General features: G+C 36.4%; 1 protein-coding gene across 1 annotated transcript in view; it reads right to left on the bottom strand.

Moving 5' to 3' along the window:
- Positions 1-23,259, bottom strand: part of ITGBL1 (integrin, beta-like 1 (with EGF-like repeat domains)) — a 206,394-nt gene that overhangs the window by 87,133 nt on the left and 96,002 nt on the right. Inside the window, exons 4-6 of the mRNA XM_014528332.1 lie at positions 22,165-22,305; positions 18,286-18,426; positions 11,157-11,303 (exon numbers count right to left, since the gene is read on the bottom strand). Coding sequence (XP_014383818.1) covers positions 11,157-11,303; positions 18,286-18,426; positions 22,165-22,305 — 429 coding nt within the window. The remainder of the gene's footprint in view (positions 1-11,156; positions 11,304-18,285; positions 18,427-22,164; positions 22,306-23,259) is intronic.

Raw genomic sequence — 23,259 nt, forward strand, 5'->3', positions numbered from 1 at the left:
TAAGCAGCCAAAGAATCCTGATTTTCCTCTTGTATCCAAATAAAAGGCATCACATGAGAAATAAATATTTTTGGGGAACAAAAACTCATCCATCTCAACTGTTATATTCCAAATAAAAGGATGCCGTAACTGAGGAATATATTACTCCATACTCAAAACAGTCACTTGGTAGTAGAAAGCAGAGTCGAGAAAGACAGCTTGGCTAGTCACCTGATTCTCCTGAGTAGTCAGCTCTCTGTATGTCTCATTAAGAATGCCAAACCAGATACACAGTCTATTGCAAAAGTGAGTTGGAAATAAAAGGCATGGAGTCCATGAGGGCAAATACAAAATCTAGGGGTCCAAATGAATTGGAGCATAGAATCAAGTTCACATACCGCAGAGAGAAGAGAAGGCGGGAAAGTAGCCTGAAGAAACTAAGTTCAAAGTCACCATTAGGATGTTGCTGCTATTTTAGTCTGTGACTTGTTGGGTCACATACCTAACAGAGCCCAGCCTAAGTCTACATTCTCTCACTCCCATACCAATAACCCCCAATCTTGCCTTGCTGTGACATGATCTCCCTCTGTATTTAAAACATGTAGGTATGTGTATATGTACCCAATACAGATAATGTGACCCTCAGATACTAATCTGACTGCTCAACTCTTCTCATTTTGCTACTTTGCTTATATGAATAAAATAGCCACTTTAGACCTGTATTTGTCTTCTCATAGGCTGTCAATAAATAAGTAAGGGTGATTTAATGTGCAAGAAAGAGGAAGAAAGGCACATGAGAGGATGCTAATGCATTTTTCTGTTTCATGGAAAGATTTGGATCTTGGTAACTTTAGTTATGTTGAACATGGTATTTTAGCAATGACGTAATGGAATGGGCACTAAGCAAGGTTAACCTGGCATTTCCATGATATCATTTTAGTGTATTTACAATCCATACTTCCAATGTGTATCTTTCTTACTAACAATTGACCTCAGAAGACAATTATGAGAACAAGAGCTCTCAAATAAGTTGCTTCTTCCGTCTCAAATGTATTGCCAATTTGGGGAAGGGTTATGGGGGAATGGGAGAGATGACCTTTGCCCCTAGTCTGTCTCCCACCACTTTTGTATTCTTTATATACCAAAAGTGAATTTGTTTCATATTTCTTGTGAAAGTCATTCCCTTGTTAACTCAGTGTCTCTCTATGCTGCTCCCTTGAACTGGAATGCACTTTTAACTAAATTATCATCTGTCTATTGCTGCCCATCCCTGCAGACTCAAGTCTAGCTTCACTTACTTCATGAAGTCATATTTTTGCACCCAAATGTATTTAGAAAAGATTATCTTACTCTTCTGATACTCAAGACACTTAAACCCTTTTCTCACCATATTTTCACATTTATCACAAAGGCTTAGTACAGGGGTCTGCAAACTTTTTGTGTAAAGGGCCAGATAGTAAATATTTTAGACTCTGTGTGCCATACACTCTCTGTAGAGTGTATGGTTTCATGAAGATTTTGGCTAATAACTATTCCAGATTGTTTCCCACTAAAAGTATCTGGTTTGCTTGTTTATATTGAGTAAAATCAAGAATCAAGTAAATAAACACTAGAGCTCCACATTACATTCTTCACTATGTATTTAGTGCTTTAATAGAAATAAATATATAATTTTGGTAACAAAATTGTGACAGTTGTCACACATTTCATTTTAAGCTCACTTAAAGAAATTAGGATTGAATTTTTGTCCAAGTTTCTATTTTCATTTCAAATATATTTTGACAATATTTGTTGCAGCCTTTCCTAGGAAGTTTTCTTGGCCAAAGAATTTCACTGGTTTTCAATTTATATTATGCAAAATTTAATAAAAACTATGTATTGATTTGGATAGATTCTATTTTTTATACAAAATGTTCTGTTGCCATAGATAAAACATTTAAACAAGACCATTGAATGGAACACACAAAATAAAATACTCTCTTGAGAATGATACAGATTTTGGACTATGGATTAGAGAAACCTCAGGTAATTGAAAAAATACTATTTTTATTATTTTCCACAGAAATAATTTCTATCATCCTTTAAAAAGATACACAATTCAGCTTCTGAATTTCTTCTCCTATATGTTCTGTTGAATATAAAAATAACAAGAAGAAAGGCTAGATAAAATAAAGATGGAGAAATAAGAAACACCTTGCATGAGACCTTCTTTTCTGTTTAATTTGGCTCTTTTCAAGTTGTTTTAATCATTCCCTTCTTTATATGCAGATCATGGTTTTAGTTTAGTAAGTGCTGCTTCTTCATATGAGTGAGAGATTTAATATTGGATTTAATCAGGACCATCCAGTAAACCATCACATCTGGGCACCCGCACCACTGGCCTCCTCATGAGGATAGAAAATATCTGAACACACAGAAGTCCCAGCACATCATGAGGACATAGAGAAACCATGCTGGAGGCACCATATTTAGTTCTCCCTGAATCCCAATCGTTTTGTCTCCATACTATCTTTAGTAAAGTCATAGTAAATAACATTTAAATTTCTGAGATTTTGTGAAATATAGGCTGCATATACAGTTTATAACATTCTAATGAGTTTTCCTGAGTCCAAAGAAAGCAAATGATAAATAGGCTTTTTTATCTTTCTAGATACCATATTACTGTTATAGGTCATTCCATGGTAATCTATACTAATAATAGATGGTAATCTATACTAATAATAGAGGAATATGCAAATTGTCTGGGATGCCTTCATGAATCAATCGGATCAGCAGGCTGCGTCCCCTCCCCCTGCACCGGCCCCAGGTAGGAGCCCAAATCCTAGCCTACCTAAAACGTGGCTGTGTGCCATCATATCAGTAAGAAAGGGACATCCCACACTTGCCTGGGACATCTAAGTCACTGGCCTAGAGAATCAGGGTTTCAGATAAGGGGATGCAGCATTCCACTGCTATCTTGAGTTTGTGGTTTCCAAGGAAACAGCCAGAAGGGATGATAAACCCTCCACAAATGGCTCAGCTGGCGCCTATCTAAGCGGCTTCGTTTAAATCAAGCTTTTCCCACAGTGAATGACCCCAACCCTCCCTGGATCAAGCAGGTTCCTGTGGAGCGCAATCTCCACGCAATACAACGGGGTCTCCAGTTTTGTCCCCGGCGATCTCATGCATGTTAGCTCGGGGCAGCGGGGAAGGAAGGGAAAAGGCATCATGCGGGGCAGCTCGAGCAAGCAAGCAGAAGGAAACCATGTCTGGCAGACGACTCCCCTGCCACCCCCTTCAACGTGTAAGAAGAATTAAATAAACCAATACAAACACCACCCCCCCCACCACCCCCCCGCGGGATCTGGGACTGAGGGGCGTCCTACCCAGGCATTGCATACTTGCTTCCCACCCCCTTCATCCAAATGGACAGGCTAGGGGGTTAAGAGAAGGAGGAGGAGCCTCACAGGATGGAGATCCCCGAGAACCGCACCCCTGCCCTCCCTCCGGACCTGACCTCTTGGAGCACAGGGCCTGACCTCGCCTCCAGCAGATTTGCATATCTCAGACCCTTCGGTGCTTCCAGGCACTGGGCATTCCTGCATCTTCCCTGCCTCCCAGCTGCTGACCCTCACTGTCTCATACCCCAGAAGCACTCTGTCCTCCCCAACTTTTGGTCTTTATAGTCTAAATGCATGGTGGGTGTAGTTGCTTCTCCATGGAGTTTAATTGATAAGAACCCAGCGAAGTCACTTAGGAACTGAGCTGCTCAGACTTCATCAGGGACAACGAATGACACACCTTACTTGGCTTTGATAGCAAAGCAATCTTATTCTTTTATTTTTTAAAATAGATTTTTATTGATTTCAGAGAGGAAGGGAGAGGGAGAGAGATAGAAACATCAATGATGAGAGAGAATCATTGATCAGCTACCTCCTGCACGTGCCCTACTGGGGATCGAGCCTGTGACCCAGGCATGTGTCCTTGACCAGAATCGAACCTGGGACCCTTCAGTCCTCAGGCCGAAGCTCTAGCCACTGAACCAAACCAGCTAGGGCAAGAATCCTATTCTTAAAGACTTGATTTTTGTTATAAACAAGTGGATTTGAATGATATCAAACCAATATGCATTTTTTAATGAAATGTCTCTTCATGTCTACTAATGCAATTCTACCTTAAAGCTTATGTTGTATAATCTATACTAATAAAAGGGTAATATGCTAATTAGACTGGACATCTTCTGGACATCCATCCGGACGTCCTTCCAGACATAGCCACGGTGGCGGGGGCTGAGGCAGAGGTGGTTAGGGGCGACCAAGCTGGCAGGGGAAGGCAGTTAGTAGCAACCAGGCCAGCAGGGGAGGGCAGTTAGGGGTGACCAGGCCAGCAGGCAGAGGTGGTTAGGGGCTATCAGGCAGGCAGACAGAGGCAGTTAGAGGCTATCAGGCAGGCAGGCAGGTGAGCAGTTAGGAGCCAGCGATCCCGGATTGCGAGAGGGATGTCCCAGATTGGAGAGGGTGCAGGCCAGGCTGAGGACTTCCCACCCCCACCCCTACCCCCTTCGTGCACAAATTTCGTGCACCAGGCCTCTAGTAGAACATATAAAAAAACATAACAGAGAGGGAACACTGTAAGTTCAAAGTATCCTCAGAGATCCACAGAAAACTCTCGAGATGCACAGACCTTTAATGTCACAATACAAAAAAGTGCAAACTTTTGCTTTTGACATGATTTATCAATTCACTGATATTTTCCCCATTTAGTGAAGCACTAAAAGCAGGACATTCCTTCTGGGTGTGGAAACATAAAGAAATTGATTTTACAGGGTCATTTCTTCTTCTTTGGCTGTGGTCCTTAACGACTGTTTGAAGTACCATAACTTAGTGCATGTCTGTTCCAGAGTCCTCGAGCACTGGCAGATGCAGTGGATTGACCAATCTGCACACTCAGAATAGAGCTAATCTGAATCCCCTTCACTGTCTCAAAGCACTGCTGAAACCGCACACCAGGTTTCCTTGCCACTCGAAAACTCTGTGCAGTTCCCATTGCAATTAACTTACAATGACGTTCAATTAGGCTACTGAGAATTTTTTAAATATAATCAAAATCACAATAGGTGGTCTGCTGCTTAATGTAAAATATTTGGAGGTCTAACCTCTTGATAAATGTGTAAGTTCACTATATCACATTGTTAACTGTGGGCACTAGGTTGTACAGCAGATCTCAAGAACATATTTATCTGGTATGGCTCTAACTCTAGACCCATGGAATAGCCACTCCCTTTCCCCTCCCTATCTCCTGGCAGCCACCATTCCACTTTCTGCTTCTATGAGTTTGACTATTTTAGATGCCTCTCATGTTAAGTATTCTTTACACACACACACACACACACACACACACACACACACAGACACAAGGACATTTTTGCAGATATCTTGATTGTGGTGAAGGCATCATGGATGTATGCATATATCCAAACTCATCAAATTGCATACATTAAATAAGCACAGGTTTTCTTTGTATATCAATTGTAACTCAATAAAGCTGTGAAAAATTTTAATAAAAATAAAAAGCCTTTCTCTCTCCCCAAATTAAAAATAAATATATAGAGAGGACTTCAAATTTTTAAAACTGCGTATCACTTCCCAATAATAACATCTCTGTATACATAAATAAGAAAAATAATGATTCACTTGTAAAACATCACATAGAGTAATTAATACATAGGGTTAAAAAGTATATGCATCATGGAAAACTTCTCTGATAAATAAAAGCAAGACATTTTAAGGCTGTGCTTTGCCCGTAAAAAAAGAAAGATAAATTGAAAAATCTCCAGATGGTGTAAATCTGGCACACTATTATTCTTTGAAAGTATGTTCCTAGGTAAGGGAATTGAACCAACTTGCTTAATTCATTAATTAAAACATACTAATTGATAAAAATGAGGACATGTTTTCTATTTTCTAGAAGCTATAATATTAAATAATTAACCTCAATTTATCATTCTTGCTCCATTTCACACCTTCCCTTTGTGTGTTTAAAGACTAAAACATATACAATACCTCTTAGAACAAGTCTAATAAAAGAAAACCAAACGGCACAGAGGATAGGCAACAAAAACATGCGGGATTTGAGTACCAAACAAAAAGATAACTTGGATACAAGGACAAATGATCAAAGAAGGGAAAATACCTCAAACACAAGCCTCTAAATAATAATGCCTGAAGATAAATACTACTCTTTTATGATTATAGGAGTCAATAAAATGAGTTTGATAAAAAAGTGCATAACACTAAAAGAAAAATAGATTGAGAAGAGCTACTGATTATTTAAATTGTCAGCATTGGAGGGTGAAGAGAACGCTTGATATGCTCCTGGCGGAAGGCTATACTGGCACAATTTTTCTAGAGAATATAAATTGTTGGGTGTGGCAATTTTTAATTGAAAAACTTTAATGTATTTTTATTCATTTAGGTGTATGCATTCTACATGTCAGAATTAATACTAAGAATTTGTGCAACTTTTAGTCTATCTGAATGTAAAGCACAATATGTATTTATTTATTTATTTTTTAAATATTTTATTGATTTTTCACAGAGAAGAAGGGAGAGGGACAGAGAGCCAGAAACATCCATGAGAGAGATCGATCAGCTGCCTCTTGCATCCCGCAACCAGACATGCCCTTGACCGGAATCGAACCTGGGACCCTTCAGTCTGCAGGCTGACTCTCTATCCACTGAGCCAAACCGGTTGGGCATAATATGTATTTATTATTATTATTATTATTATTATTAATTTTAAATCCTCACCTGAGGATATTTTTCCAGAGAGAGTGGGCGGGAGAGGGGAAGATAGAGAGAAATATCAATGTGAGAGAAACACATTGATTGGTTGCCTCCTGCATGCACCCTGACCAGGGCTTGGGCTAGGGAGGGGCCTGCAACAGAGGTATGTGCCCTTGATGGAATCAAACCCGGGACCCTTTAATCTTCAGGCTGAGCCAAACCAGCTAGGGCAGTGGTTCTCAACCTTCCTAATGCCTCGACCCTTTAATACAGTTCCTCATGTTGTGGTCACCCCCAACCATAAAATTATTTTCGTAGCTACTTCATAACTGTAATTTTGCTACTGTTATGAATCATAATGTAAATATATGATATGCAGGATGTATTTTCATTGTTACAAATTGAACATAATTAAAGCATAGTGATTAATCACAAAAACAATACATAATTATATATGTTTTCCGATGGTCTTAGGTGAACCCTGTGAAAGGGTGGTTTGACCTCCAAAGGGGTCACGACCCACAGGTTGAGAACCGCTGAGCTAGGGCATAAAGTATAATATTTAGAATGTGAATAAAATGAGACAATTTAGATGTCCAAGAAAAGAAAGTTAGTTCTTTTGTTACAATCATATTATGGAATACCATGCAATTATACTAATGATTTTGCATAAGAATGTTTGTAACAAAGAAATAAATATATTCATTACATATTATTCAGCAAATTGGTATAATAAAAGAACCAGTAAATCATCTAAAATGACAGCTTTGGAGTCAGAGGGCCTGTAGTAAAAGTTTGTGTTAAAACTTGCATCTCTGGGACTTACTGTGTAAGGTATCAAACTGTTAAAACTTCTAATTTCTTTTTCTGTAAAGAGAAGAATAATTGTTCCTTTTCCTACCTCATTATATTTGGGGGATAGCAAAAAAGACAATGCGTGCAATGTTCTTAACATTTTACCCATTGAGTAAGTGTGCATAACATGCTGTTGATAGAGTAGCATAAATACATCATTTGTAAAATATGCACATTTATATTTATTTTGATTTAGATATTGATATGATGTGCATATATTATTAACCTCAGTTGTCTTTTATGGTTTGAAATGAGATTTTTGTTGCATTTGCTTGTTTGTTTGCTTTGGTTTAAATGTGTTCCCTAAATTTTATACATGGCAGACAGTATGAGTCAGGAGTTCTGCTGCAGTAACAAAGTACCCCAATATCTGAGCTGATTCAAAAAAGATAGGTTTATTTCTTGCTCCTGTTACAGGTCCCTTGGTGGTGTCAGCAGAGGTTTCTGCTAATTATCCTCATTCAGAGACCCAGGCTAACTAGCCACCATCTCAAATACTCCAAATCCCTGGGCCAGAGGAAAACAGAGATGGCAAATCTCTCACCGCCTCTTCAGCTTCTGCTCCAAAGTGAACACATCACTTTGTTCACATTTTTTTTAACAAAGCCAGACACAGACTCAGGAAGAGAACCTCAATAATAATAATAAATGTATTTCTAAGTCACGAAGAGTTTAAAACTAATGTGTAACCTATCATTTCAGTTTTTTTAGCAGAACATTGGTATGAAAATAGAGAAAGTTGTACATCATGCCTAACTCCCAGGAGTAGAAATTAAGATGAACAACTGTATATCCATATTGACTACATGAGAGTCAACTAAATTAAATGAAAAGTTATTCCTAGCCAATAAGAAAATAGAAATCAAGGAATCAGAGGATAAGTAGATAACGTAAGAGATAACGTAAATCATTCCCCTACCTTGAAGACATAAGGAGCACACTCAGTCATCACAACAGAAGCAAGTCATCCAATTTAATTTCCAGTGGAAAATGCCTTCACCTCACCTCTGAGGTGGACTCTACTGAGGAACTTCAGTACATTCTTCCAGGATAATTTATTTTTCTTGGCCCCAGCTGGTAAGCTGAAGAGGCTCTCTGGCTTGTGAACCGATGGGCCTTGTAATTGCCTTCCTCAGTCATGTAACCACTGATGCAATTGTCACTCATATATTACAAAACTAATCCTTCGCAGGTTTCATATTGGCTATTTGCTATGAAACATCCAATGCCAATGAGTTTGCAGATGTAGCACTATGAAAAAGGAAGGGTCTCTGATCATTGGTCTGAGTACCGGCTCCCATAAATCCTTGGTCTTCACTCTCAATATTCTTATATTTTGTTAGGGTCCCTGAGAAATCACTTCACTCATTAATACCTCAATTTCTCCATGAGGAAACTAGAAAAGCTTATTATTTATTTGTAAAGTATTTCAAAAGGCTTAAATTAATTATAAGAAATAGAAATTATAACTTAATCCATATCTTCAACACCTTTTTAATAACAAACTTTAGATATACTCTACTTCTTCAAATTATAGCTAAATTTATTAGCTAATCTCTAAAAGGTAAGAGACAAATATGTGTTTATTAGAGTTTATTAAAAATTTATAGATAAAGCCCATAAGAACCTTCTTGCACTAGCACTATATTAAAAATTTTAGAGACAAATGAAAAATATCTGAGAGATATTTTGTATGTTTTTGTTTTTTCCCCATTATATAAGTTATTTTTAACAATAAATGAATGTATGTATGAGTAAATAAATAAATAACAGTAGTCTGAAAGATACTAACTTTTAATCTTACTTTAAAAGCATGAGAGACTCAAGCACTATAATGGCAATACTGTATTAATGCAGGCAGAACACTGGTTTTTGTCTAGGGTTATCAGTGAGAGACGGGGTAAGTCAGAAATGCTTGTGAAATAAAAATATTCCTCTACCCATATCTTTCTTATCTTCCTACTTACAATCATTAGGAACAAATATCAGAGTATAGGAAAATACCTATGGTACAAATAATCTTGGAGACTTTGGGAGTTTTCTACATGAGGAAAACTATGAGTAATTTTTAAAAGCAGATGATAACAAATAATGGCGAGGATGTGAAGAAACTGGAACCTTAGCATTGCTGGTGGTAATGTAAAATGACTGCACCTTAAAGACAGTACCTCAAAAAGTTAAACCTAGATTACCATATGACCCAGCAATCCCACTTATGGGTATAAACCCAAGAGAAATTAAAGCACAATTCACATAAAAACTTAATCATGAATGTTTATAGACATTGCTCATGATGGCTGAAAAGTATAAACGTTCCAAATGTCCATTAAAAGATAAATGGATAAATAAATGTGGCCTATCCATACAAATGGATATTATTCAGCCATAAAAAGGAATGAAGTTCATGCTACAACATGGATAAAGCTTGAAAACATCCTAAGTGAAAAAAAGCCAGAAACAAAAAGGTCACATATTTTATAATTCCATTTATATGAAATACCCAGATTAGGAAAATCCATAGATTAATGGTGTTTAGGGGTTGAGGGAAGAGGAGAATGGGGCATGACCGGTAAGGGGTACAGAGATTCTTTTTGTGGTGATGAAAAAGTTCTAGAATAAGATAATGGTGATAGTTGCTTAATTCTGTTAATATACTAAAAGCCACTAAGTTATACACTTTAAAAAAGCAACTTTTATGGTACTTGAATGATATCTCAATAACAAATTTATTTTTCAAAAAGAAAACTGTAACAAAATTAAACATCTGATCTAGCATTCAGACAAAAGAAGTATTCCTTTTCCTCTCTCAAGAATAAAATTTACAATAACTTCAATTACCAGTTCCTCTGAAAGCATAGTTTATATTAATGTTTGTTGCCATTTTCAAGTTAGAGGTGAAATTGTATTTCTTATTTTGATAAATCAAAAAGAATGGAACCAGCTTTCTGCTAGATGAATGCCTCCTTCTTCAATTTGTACTGATCTGGTACCAAGAGTGCACCTGAGACCACATGCCTTCTAAGACAACAAAAGCCTATTCAGAGCTATCTGTGCATACAATGCTCTTTCAGAAGCCAACACTCTCCCCAATACAATGTTATTGAGTTTCAGAAATGGCAATGAACTATTAGATGGTCTCATTCAGAAAATTTTAAGCAAATATTCAAACATTTTAATTTTCTTTTTAATGTATCATTGAACTGAGTCAAAATGAACTGAAATTGAACAAACCTCAAGGTTACAGTGAATTGATAGCATGTGAGTGTGTCTGGGTGTGTGGGACAGAAAGGGAAAGAGAGATTATATTTCTCCAGGTACTTTCATTCATGGAACTTGGATTTTTTTCATTACATTTATTGGGGCAACATTGGTTAATAAGATTATATACATTTTCAAGTGTACAATTCTGATACATCATCTGTATGTTTTATTAGTTCTTAAAAGACTCATCGCTCATTCAGGAATCTTAGCTAGCTTTTCAATAGAATATATGTGAACTGAATTCATCTGTCGCATAGGATTAGGAGGCGGTGGTAAGGCCTGTGAGCCCTCACTTACCCCTTCCGGAGCAGGGCAGATCGGAGCTCCCTTGGCACTTCTTGATGCTCTCCTCAGCCAACAGTGGGCAGGAACGTGGGTGCTCACACTTCTTCCCATACCAGCCTACTTTGCAGTCACATCTTCCACAGTTACATTGTCCATGACCTTCACAATGAGAGCAGTAAAAATATATATATACGTGTGAAAAATATATTGAAGTCAGAATTCATTTCAACAGGGAATGTTATGAGTCAGGATCTTAGTTAACAATATTAGACCTTAAAGCAAAGGTACATTTTTCTCAAGATCCTAAATAACTAATTTATATTAATTGCTCATAAGGGGTAAAGAAAGGCAACAACTCCAGATATGATTAACAGGCTTATAGGGCTATAAATGTGAATTTATCAAAATCCATATGCATGTGATTGTATTGGCCTGCTGTAGCCTAAATAGAATATTTGATGGATTTGACAATTAATTCATGTGGAGAAAGCATTGGAAATGGAAAATAATTTGTTTGTGAAACAGGGTCTTATCTTTTGAAGTCACCCACACATTATTTTCATTATATTTCTTTCTTTAATTCATTAATTAATTAATTATATTTTTATTGATTTCAGAGAGAAAGGGAGAGGAAAAGAGAGATAGAAACATCAATGATGATGTCCCCCAAAAAATGTATACACACTTTGAATAATTATTAATGCCAATGTTTCTTTCTTTTCAAATTTAATCCATTGAAATTAATACTTATTCAAAGTGTGTATACATTTTTGGGGATACCCTGTATGTATAACATGTGAATAGGATCATTTAGGCTTTCAAATATGAGGATTTTTATTTTAGTAGTTTAATTTATTAGCAATTAGATTTCATTGGTTGTAGATCCTGTGGCTTTTTGCCACTTATCCCAGCTTAAGAAATTCCTACTCTTCTCCTCAACCCTCAAGCCATTTCAAGCAAAATTTGCGAACAGAGCTGTATTGCAAATGCATAGGTAAATAACAGTTCTAAAAACAAAATCTTTAACATTTAAAGTACAATCTATTCTGCCATCTTATAAGAGCTAATGGCTTTGAAATTCTTGAAGACAAAGCGTTTTCATTTCAAGAACATTTAGATCTGCCATGAGGATACCAGGCAAAGTACAGAACATGCTGTCATTTGTGGAAGATCAGTTAACACTTTAACAACAAAAAAAAAAAACTGAACAAAAGAGTTAGATTGAAAGGGGGGGAAGCTTTACTTCTGAGAGTTTAAAATAGCTGTAAAAGTTAGAACAAAATATCCAGCAGGTTTAAGATGCCAGGAAGTCCCTACCCAGGAGGATGCCACCTGCTGCTGCAGTTGTTTGAAATCCTCAGGCAGCAGCCTGGGCCCAGTGTGAAGGTCCCAATAACTAGGCACCTAAAATGAAACAGGAGCCTGTGCTGGGGACACCTGTGACTGAAGGGAGAACAGTCTCAGGTTCTATCGTTGGGACACAGATTTAAGAGCGGTTATTATTGTCTATCTGAGGATCATCCACATGTAAATATTAAAGTAATTGTGGCTGAATAAAACAAATTTGTGAGGACAGTCAGAAGTTATTAATAAGGTATTTTTAGAGTTAAAATATGGTCCAATTAATATCAAAATATGTCAGATTAATTGTGGATGCATTAAAAATTATGGAAAAATGCAGCTGCTCTAGAAAAAATAGCTCTATGTTATGATTGTAACTTCATTTTTTTTAATCCTTTGCTATTTCTGTGCTCTGCTATAAACACTAGAGGAAGATGTAGCCTGTGATATATTGCACTTCTATTTCCTGTACATTTAATGCAGTATCATGGGGCATCTTAAGGATGAATCCTATGAATTTATGCTTCACCTCCAGTCATAAAGGAAACTGCAATTTTTCTTCTGGAGTTCCTAGTCTCTCAATTCTTCTGTAAAAGTTATGCCAGAGAGAGAGAGAGAGAGAGAGAGAGAGAGAGAGAGAGAAGGAATCGTTTTATAAAGATAAAGTAAAGAAGATGAAAATGCATGGTTTTGATATACAAAGAAAAGTTTAGAAATCGTTTTATAAAGATAAAATAAAGAAGATGAAATGCATGGTTTTGATATACAAAGAAAAGTTTAGAAAAGATAAGATTTATTTAGCATCAAAGTCTTTTAGACTACCATAACATACACTATCAGAGTATTTTATACACAAATAGTAGAAAGGGCATAAAAGAAATTAGGATACTTGTGTCCCTGATCTAAATGTGTCACTAGTTCATCTTTTGGGGCCTCATCTCACTGGACTTTATCTTTAAAAGTGAGAGAACTAAAAGATGTGAATTTCACCACTCTGATCAGATATGTAATGTTTCCATGCTAGTTTATCAAGCTTGTAGAGTATGCCTGCAGGAGCTAATTTCATTGCTTCTAACAAATATTCATTTAAACTCTGCAAGCAAAGATAACAAAACAGAAATAAAAGATACAGATTGTTATTTATTCCTGATATCAAATATGAGGAGAACTGCTTTCAAAAGATCTGTAAGCATACATTAACACACACACACACACACACACACACCCACACACACACACACACACACAATGGGAGAACAGCATGGTGTTGGTGCTGGTACGTATGGTAAATGGGATCACAGCCAAATCTGTACCTTATGGGTGGGGAGTTGGCAGCAAGACCAGACATCAAGTGTCATCATGGCTATGTTGGGCGGGTAAAACTAAAAAGGCTCTCAAGCCATGATATTAGAGACTGTTGACACCAAAACTAATTTTTTCTTTGCAATTATTGTGCTCCTTTGACTTAAGCTATCTAAACTCAGAAATACAGGACAAATGCAGTTTCATTCACTCCAGACAAACATTCTTCTGCTATAGTGGACATTCCTTTCTTTTAAAATGGTCATGAACTGGAATCTGATGTTGACAAGTAGTTTCTTACAAAATAATATGAAGACAATCAATAGAGAAAAGTTTGGGGAAATAAATTAGATCTAATCAGTACTTGTTATTTTAAAAAATCCTTCAATATATTGATTTTCCTTCAAGACAATGCAAACTGAACAAACTTAATCATTTCCTTCAGTTTCTTTCCTTAGTGCTTTGGTAATCCACAATGATAAAATTTCCCACATAATATAGGTTCTATCAAATGATTCCATTTTCCAAACTACTGTAAGCCAGGACTAATCTTATATTTTCATTATTTTGATAGGCAACCCAAACTGAAAGATGGAGTTTAAGGTCACACTGCAGCATAATTTTTCAATTATTGAAATTTGAGAAAGAGACCAGGGTGGTAAGCAATCATCAGGAATAGAAATGTATTTCAGAATCAGAAAGTAAATTCAAAGGAGCAGCTCATAGAACTGAAGTAACAGTTGGTATACTTTAGGATTACTGGTCATGTCCTGGCCATTTTAGTTGCACCCAAGTTTTGTCAATAATATCATCTTTGAGGTGTTTGTGTGTGTGTGTGTGTGTGATGTTTGTGTATGACTAAATACATACTAACACATGCACCATGTGAATGGTGAACAATATATAGCAATAAAAGAAAATATAAATAAAGCAAGTTTATTTGAAAGCAGGGATTATGTTTTAAAATATTTGTACTTCCATACCTATGATGGAGTAGGCACAAAATATCTACATTTAAGTGTATTACTAAGAAGAGCCAACCTAAACTAATCCATCAGGAGATTTCTTTTGGATTTAAATAAGACCAACACTCTCTGGATGGCAAGAATAGAAACTAAAAATAAAGCTGCATTTCATCTGAACCATATTACACTCCAGCCTTGCATAAATCACTAGAGAATATTGACATAGTTGGGTTACTTTTGTCTCATAAAACTAAGCTATTAACAAACTCAGTAATCAGCTGCATGGCACCCTTCCTATGGTGTGACTTAGGCAATTAGAAAAATTATAAAAACTAATAATTCACTAAGCCTTATATATAAAATTACACAGATTTAGTAAGAATAAAGAAATACTGCTGAGGTTGGTGCCTGCCCAAGATCATAATTATGTTCAGAGAAGTTTAGTTTTATAAGAATTTTGAGCACCAAGAGGATAGTTCTTCCTTATCAAAATAAATTGAAGAATTTTATTTTCATCACTTGGAGATTAAATTACATGAGTATTTGGGCCATATGTGTTTTTAAATGACACTTAAAGGCAGTGAAAACTTTTTCAAGTTACTTAATTTCTTTGAACCTGTTTCCTCTTCTGTTAAAATATAGATAATCATGTCTCCCTCTCTGAGTTAGTATGAGCCTAAAATGGAATGTGATATGTGAACGAACTTGGTAAGTATCTATCAGAGTAGGATCTCTGTCAATGTTTCTTCTTTCCTAAATGCCTCAACTTAACTGTGAGAGGCAGGCTATGGAGAACTGGACACATTCAGTTCACTCAAATAATGACAAAATCACAATTACAGATTTCATGTATCATTGTTTTACTTATTGTTCAAACTGCAGCCTATTACCTTAACACTTTTGCCCATTCCTACCTGTTTATACCCACAGCATGGAAACCACATATAAATGGTTAATCATTCTCTTCTAGCTGCCTTCCATGAGAAACCTCAATTGCTTAACATTCTTGTCTGAAATCTCATAGGATATGGAAGAATGAAAAATGAGAGGAAAAGAAAAATGGGATAGAAGGAAAAAGGGAGGGATTAAATGAAGTGCAAAGTTTCAGATTCCAAGTAGTCCTTCTTAATGGCTTTTATCTGCCCAACATATAATAGTAATTCTAAGCTTAAGTAACATGCAACAGGAATTGTGAACTTATAAAAGGATAGAGATATCAACTGAAATGCCAATATCCATCTTCACCTCATGGTCCTAGTCCAGCCGTGGGCAAACTACGGCCCTCGGGCCGGATCCGGCCCATTTGAAATGAATAAAACTAATAAAAAAAAAGACCGTACCCTTTTATGTAATGATGTTTACTTTGAATTTATATTAGTTCACACAAACACTCCATCCATGCTTTTGTTCCGGCCCTCCGGTCCAGTTTAAGAACCCATTGTGGCCCTCGAGTCAAAAAGTTTGCCCACCCCTGTTAGTCCCTCACAATTGAGATAGACCAATTCACAAGAGCCTGAATTATCACTATAATATATTTATTTTGAAATTTTCGACCCCACTCCCAAATTAGGATCATGAATTTAAGAAGGAAGAGCACACCCTATGGGGGGGGGGGGAGTTTATCAGAAAGCCACACACATTTTTTTATACATAAAAAACCTGATTATCTCCTTTATTTTCTTATTTTAAATTGTGTGAATTCATATTTTATCTCACAATCTTAAAATGACATCCTTAAATGATGTTCATTGAGTCTCAGTATAGTTTTCATTACCAGCTCTGTGCTTATCACTAAATTCTCACATTCAGTTCTGATCCTTTAGACCCACATATTTAATAAGCTAAAAAAATATAAATGTTAGGTTGCCATTGGTCCTTTATGATTGATATATTTGACAATTTCCTTCTATATTCCCCATCTCAGTAACATTTACCCACACAACCAGACCCGTGACTACAGCCCTCCTCTGCCTAAAACCATCACAAACTCCCCCTTGTCTTTACAATAGAGTCAAGCCCTGCATTATGCTGGTGTGATAATAAAGAACATTCATATTAATGAATAATAGAAAAATCTGAAAAGAGCATCATCCCCTCAAGAGAACAGGATTCTTGAAATATTTAGGAAATCCTCCAGAACACGAGGGCTAATCAGAAGAGAAAACGTTCCATAGTGGGAAGTTTAAGCAACAGGCTCCGGAGCCCTCAATGAGGCCAGAGGACTTTGCAGTTGTACAATCACACTTAGATAGGGCAGCTCTTTTATCTCCCTTTGCTTTGAATAGACCAGTGGTGTTTCCTATCCATGTACACCAACCAGGAAGTCAAGCTTAAAGAGATGTCTGTGCATATGTCTCTGCCTTCTGGATTATCAAACCTAACTGGGCTGAACACCCATAATCCATTTTTGCTAAATGACACTTTTGCAGACAGATCTATTTTTTCCCCATTGAACCCTTAAAAATTCTGGCAGGTCATATATTTATCCCTTTTCATTTAGATGTCAAGCTCCATAAAGTCAAGAATCATGGTTAGCCCTAACCGGTTTGGCTTAGTGGATAGAGCGTCGGCCTGTGGACTGAAGGGTCCCAGGTTCAATTCCGATCAAGGGCATGTACCTTGGTTGCGGGCACATCCTCAGTGGGGGGTGTGCAGGAGGCAGCTGATTGATGTTTCTCTCTCATCGATGTTTCTAACTCTCTAGCCTTCTCCCTTCCTCTCTGTTAAAAAATCAATAAAATAGCCATAACCAGTTTGGCTCAGTGGATAGAGCATCGGCCTGTGGACTGAAGGGTCCCAGGTTCAATTCCGATCAAGGGCATGTACCTTGGTTGCTGGCACATACCCAGTAGGGAGTGTGCAGGAGGCAGCTGATCGATGTTTCTCTCTCATCGATGTTTCTAACTCTCTATCCCTCTCCCTTCCTCTCTGTAAAAAATCAATAAAATATATTTAAAAAATCAATAAAATATATTTAAAAAGAAGAATCATGTTTAGCTCCTTCATTGCTGGGTCCAGAAGCCCAGATGCAGTCCAGTCCCTGGCAAATACTATTTATGAAACAATTTTTTGAATCCACTAATGATATTCAATTTAAACTAATTTGCAGAATAATTTTGGTATGTAAATTATATTGAAGAATTAATGCATTAAAATATCCATGAGAGATGTATTATCCTAAGTTTTGCAATATATGAATATAGCTTGTCATCATGGTACCTATTCTGTTAGTTGTCATAAGGTCTGCCAGTTTTGAATTCTCTGAGTTAAGCAATAGATATCTAGAGCTAATGGCTTTCCCTGGTGGGAAATTAGACTAATTTTAAGGGAGTGATGCATTTTCCTCTCCAGTCTTTGCTCAAAGTGTGAATTATCTTAAAGGTTTCCAAGTGACTAATAGGAGTGCTGTGGATATCCAATGTTTCAGAATGCACATTCAGTTCCTTTATAGTTTCTGTGAGAATCAGAATGAATCTTCAAATAGGAAAATGAATATTTTAAAAATTTTAAATAGGAATTTAGAGAGCACTTACCCGAACAGAAGTCATCAGAATATCTGTCGTAGACAGCTCTACAATCCCTTTCATCACACTCACAGGTGTCTCCGTGAATATCTCCCCAGTCTCCAGTTGGGTCAACATCGTGGCAAGAACATTCACCGCACACACAAGTCCCTACACGGGAAAAATGCTTTTATGTGAGTCTAGTGAGAAACATTCATGAAGGAAAAAGGCTTATCTATGACTTTTTAAAAAATCTGTGACTTATTTTATATTTGAAAAATACATGTATTCAGAAAAAAATTATTCTACAAAGGAAAATTCCATCTAAAGTTGATAGCAGAGATTCTTTAATAAACAAAAGTTATTATCTATGTCAATATTTATATGGGATTGTGGAATATGTCATTAACTCTGTGTTGGTTTGTCTCAAAGATAATACCCCCAAAATTAAAATAGCACAAGATAAAATCCTTTTCCTCAAGAAGCTTCCAATATACTTGACAAAAAGAAAGCTAATAAGAGAAAAATAAGCAAACAATAAACGTCTGAGTACTAGCATTTTGTAAACTAGGACATAAATACTGTGAGAAATACTGTAAGAGTTTGGGAAGAAGAAATCAATGTGGGCTGAAGTAATTAGGGTAGATGGTCTGGATATGTAGGGAGATGGGGAAATATTCTAGGATCGATTGGAAGTAGAACAAATCAAGAAAAGTCAAGAAAGCTAGAATAAGCAAAGAAGGGCAGGGATGGGTGTGGGGATCCTAAGGAATCGCTGGAGCAGAAGATGCATGTAAGGAAACCCAATGATAAGTTTTGCTAGCTAGGATGGGCTCAAGTTATAGAGTATGTTGGATTAGATAGAGAAATATAACTGTGGTCACATGTAGATTTCCAAAGGGGAAGTGCCCAGTTATAGATCATATTTACTTTATGTGAGTTATCAATAATCATCTTTAGAGCCACGAGCTAATCATCATTTGAGGGAAAGATAAAGTTAAATTTCTTTCTCACCTCTCACATCAGAGTGCATTCTAATCTAGTTAGATTGAAGATTTAAAAATATAAACTAAAATCATAAAATAAATCTTTTTTATTCAAAATCCCAAAAGCAAATTACTATAAAGAAAAATAGAAATAGATCTATATAAAAATGTAAAAATTTGGTTGCAAACAAAACACCAAAAACAAACAGTTGGAATAAATAGTCATATGTGGGCAAAAGACAAAGAACTACTTTCACAAACTTAAACAATTCTTAGAAACCAATATGTAAAGGACAAATATGCCTAAAGTGAAATAGACAAAGGCAAAAAGAACACCAATCAGAGATTTTGTAGAGATGTAATGAGGATAGATAAACATGCAAATGCTTACCACTCAACCTATGATTACTAAGGGGTGGGGGTGGGGGGATCTGTAAAACAATAGTGAGTTAGAATTATTTTGGATGTCAGATTGGCAGAGGTGAAAAGATGGCTAGGATCAAAGATTGGTGAGGTATGAAGTACAAAATAGTACAACTCTGGATGTACCATTTTTTTTCACAATATGTACTCTGAAAATGTGGGAATGTTAGCATAAGAGTCTACTTTAAATAATTTATCCACAAGAAAGGAAAAGTACACAAAGTATATGTTCAGGAATATTAAATATGATGGCATTTATGTTATTGAAAAACAACTAGTGACATAAATATCAATCAAAAAAGAATTAGTACAATGTGTAGCTTGGATTACCAAGCAGCCATTAAAGGTAAAAATTAGGTTTTTGCTCTGTGAGCATGGAAAGATACCCAAAATATATGGTTAAATGAAAAAAAGAAAATTACAGCCCAGCCGATGTGGTTCAGTGGTTAAGTGCCAACCCAGCAGGACAGGGTTCAATTCTTAGTGCACATGCCTGGGTTGCATGCTCAGATCCCCAGAAGGGGATGTGCAGAAGGCAACAGATCAACAATTCTCTCTCATCATTGATGTTTCTCTCTCTCCCTCTCCCTTCCTCTCTCTGACGTCAATAAAAATATATTTAAAAAAATTAAAAATTAGTATGTATAGTATGCTTTAATTTTTGTATTAAATTAGAAGAAAATACATGTCAGGAAGCATACAAATAATAAATTTAAAAATAAATAAATAATAAAAACAGACCAAAATATTATGTACCAAAATGCAAAAGGAGGTTATATCTGTATGTTAAGATTATGGATCATTTTCTTCTTTACTATCTGCATTTTTAAAGATGAATATGCATTGCTTTTGCAATAAGTTACATGATGTGGGGGGATGGGTGTGTGTTAAATTGGGTCCAGTGAGAAATTGTGATTAAACAAAAGTGGGCAATAAAGAACATTTATTCTATCACCGATGAGCTGTATTCAAAACATTGGAGTTTTGGTCCTTAAAGGTGGGCTAAAAGGAAGATGAGGCAGACATGTGCAGGATTAATGTCTCTCTCCTACCGGGGAAGCAATGATAAGGAGAGTTTTAGGGTAGACATAAGTGGTAGCCCTGGGAAAAGGAACTCATTGTGGTGCCTGCCCTGGCCTGCCTTCACACACTCCTGAATCTCACCTGCTACCAGCCTCATTTAGACATGCTCCTTCCTGTTCTGCCTCTGCCCGATCTCCAAATCAGAAAACTTTCAGCACCAGAAGAGAGGGAAGGCAGGAGGTGAGATGGAGAGGTGGCAAGTAATGTGTGTTTGTGAACGACGTCTGCCTCAGAGCCCACATATCCCTGCAGAACGAGGACCTGATCCACAGTCCAATCAGCTTCACTTTTCTCCTCTCTCTCTCTTCAACACCTAAGTGGTTATTTCCCACTGTAACACAGTTCAAGCTTCTTACACTGACATCCTTACAGTGACTGTGGACCCTACTGAATAAAAGAACTGAAGCAGAAACGGGTCCTTATATATGAAAGGAAAACATAACGTGAATTAGTATGATAAACAGTCAGATCTATTCTATATAAATTGAAGAGAGAAGTCTTTTAAAGGATTTTTGTTACAAGTTCAGGTCTTTTCCTTTCTTTTCTCTATGTTCAGATATGTGGCACATTTTACTGTTCTATGTCAGTTTTTAAAAGGATAAAATTGGTGTGTGTTAAGGTTTTCCCTGGAAGTATTATCTCTGAAAATGCATCATTTACTTATAGAAATGAAAAAATATTTTTTCCAGTTTCTAGATTTTTATAGAAGGAAATATGACCACTTATTCATTTCATCAGGTAGGCAAAGAACACCTACAGCATGACTCTCTTTATCCATCAGTCCAGCTGACGAATTTACAGTTTATATCAACAGTTAACTCAATTTAAATTATATTTTTTCAATAGTAATATGTTTTTTAAATGTATGCCTAAGGCCAGTCTAAATTTCATATGGCTTTTGATACCATTTCCAAATATATTATGTCCAATATGACATTTCTATTATTGTATATAAAAGTTAAATGACTCTATGTCAATTCTGTATTTCAACAAAGACTTCAATTGACTCATCATTAAGAGGAGATTTTTTTTTTAATGTTCTCTGGATAATTAGATGCTCATGCTGTAGATGGTTCTGTTAGTCAAGAGACATTTAACAGAAGTATCTACAAGAATTGCCTTTTAGCTGCACTATGCTATTTCTGGACGGCCGCCAAAGAAATTACAGTTCCTATGTTAACTATTTGTTCAGTGAAGCTTAATGAATGACAGTAGCTTTCTAATTTTTCTGTTTTCTACTCAATAAAAGACAAAAAAGAGAAAATTGTTGGTATAATAAATGTTGATTTCCATCAAAGTCAATGACTATCAAAGATGACTTCCTCCCACACAGAAGGAAATGCAGAGAAAAGGAGTGTTAACAATTAAGAGCTCTGTTTGCCTCCCAAATCCATAGTAATGTGTATGAATGACACACCTCTGTTACTGCAGATTTTGCCATCTGGTGATGTGCATCTTCGCTTGCTCTCCCAGGGGGTGATATCACACTGGAATTCGCATTTATCTCCATGCCAACCAGCATCACAGTAACAGTTTCCACAGTAACACTTTCCATGGCCTTTACCCAAAATGAATTTTATACAGTGAGGAAAAAAGCAACTTTAAAAGCAGAATTAACTTTCTACCTCTTTATAATCATTGTTGCTTTCTGAAATAATATATCTGCTTCACACTTATTGCTTAAAATAATCAAGTAGTTTCTCCCCAAAACATTATAGTTATGCCTATACTTACATAATCACACACACACCGAGCAAGTCAAAGTGTCCTCTAACTTGTCCTAGCCAGGCAGCTGATTAAAATGAATGCGTTTTAAAGAAATGATAGGAAAGACTGTGAAAGTCTATTACATTCAAATCTCAAATGTATGCACCAAACTCAAATGCATTTAAGTATTTACTCTAAGGGCACTTCTTGAATTGATCATTAAAATATTATATTTATGAAATCAACTACTGAGAAACCAATGGTGTGTATTTACTTGGATGCATATTATTAATGACTGAACCATTGCTTAAACCAGAGGAAATGTTTCATCTTTCCATTCAACTGTGTCCCACAAGCTGTTGTGTTCCACCACATGGAAAAGAGGTTTTCAGCTAAAACAATGTTTAGAACTCATTTAGATCAATGAAATATTCTAGACCCTGGATCTCACAGTCAAATTCCCACCATAACTGTGAAGGGGACACAAATGGTAGGTAAAGGCACCCCATCATTTTGTGTCCGGATATCACCACACCCTTTCAAACGGTTACCCTACTTGTTTGTACTTACAACCAATGAATCTGTAATGAATCATCATGCCATCACTTCCTGCATCCGTATCTATCAATCCTTCTACAAATTTCCAAAGATGGCAATTCTTTTATATCACAAGCCTCGGACTCTTGAGAATAGCAAGACAACCATATACTAAAAGCTTTTCCTATGAGTCAGGATTTTAAAATCCTTCCCAAAGATGGCAATTCTTTTATATCACAAGCCTCAGAAACTTGAGGGCTACCCCAGA

Source organism: Myotis brandtii, unplaced genomic scaffold (assembly GCF_000412655.1).
Source record: "Myotis brandtii unplaced genomic scaffold, ASM41265v1 scaffold116, whole genome shotgun sequence".
Taxonomy (NCBI): domain Eukaryota; kingdom Metazoa; phylum Chordata; class Mammalia; order Chiroptera; family Vespertilionidae; genus Myotis; species Myotis brandtii.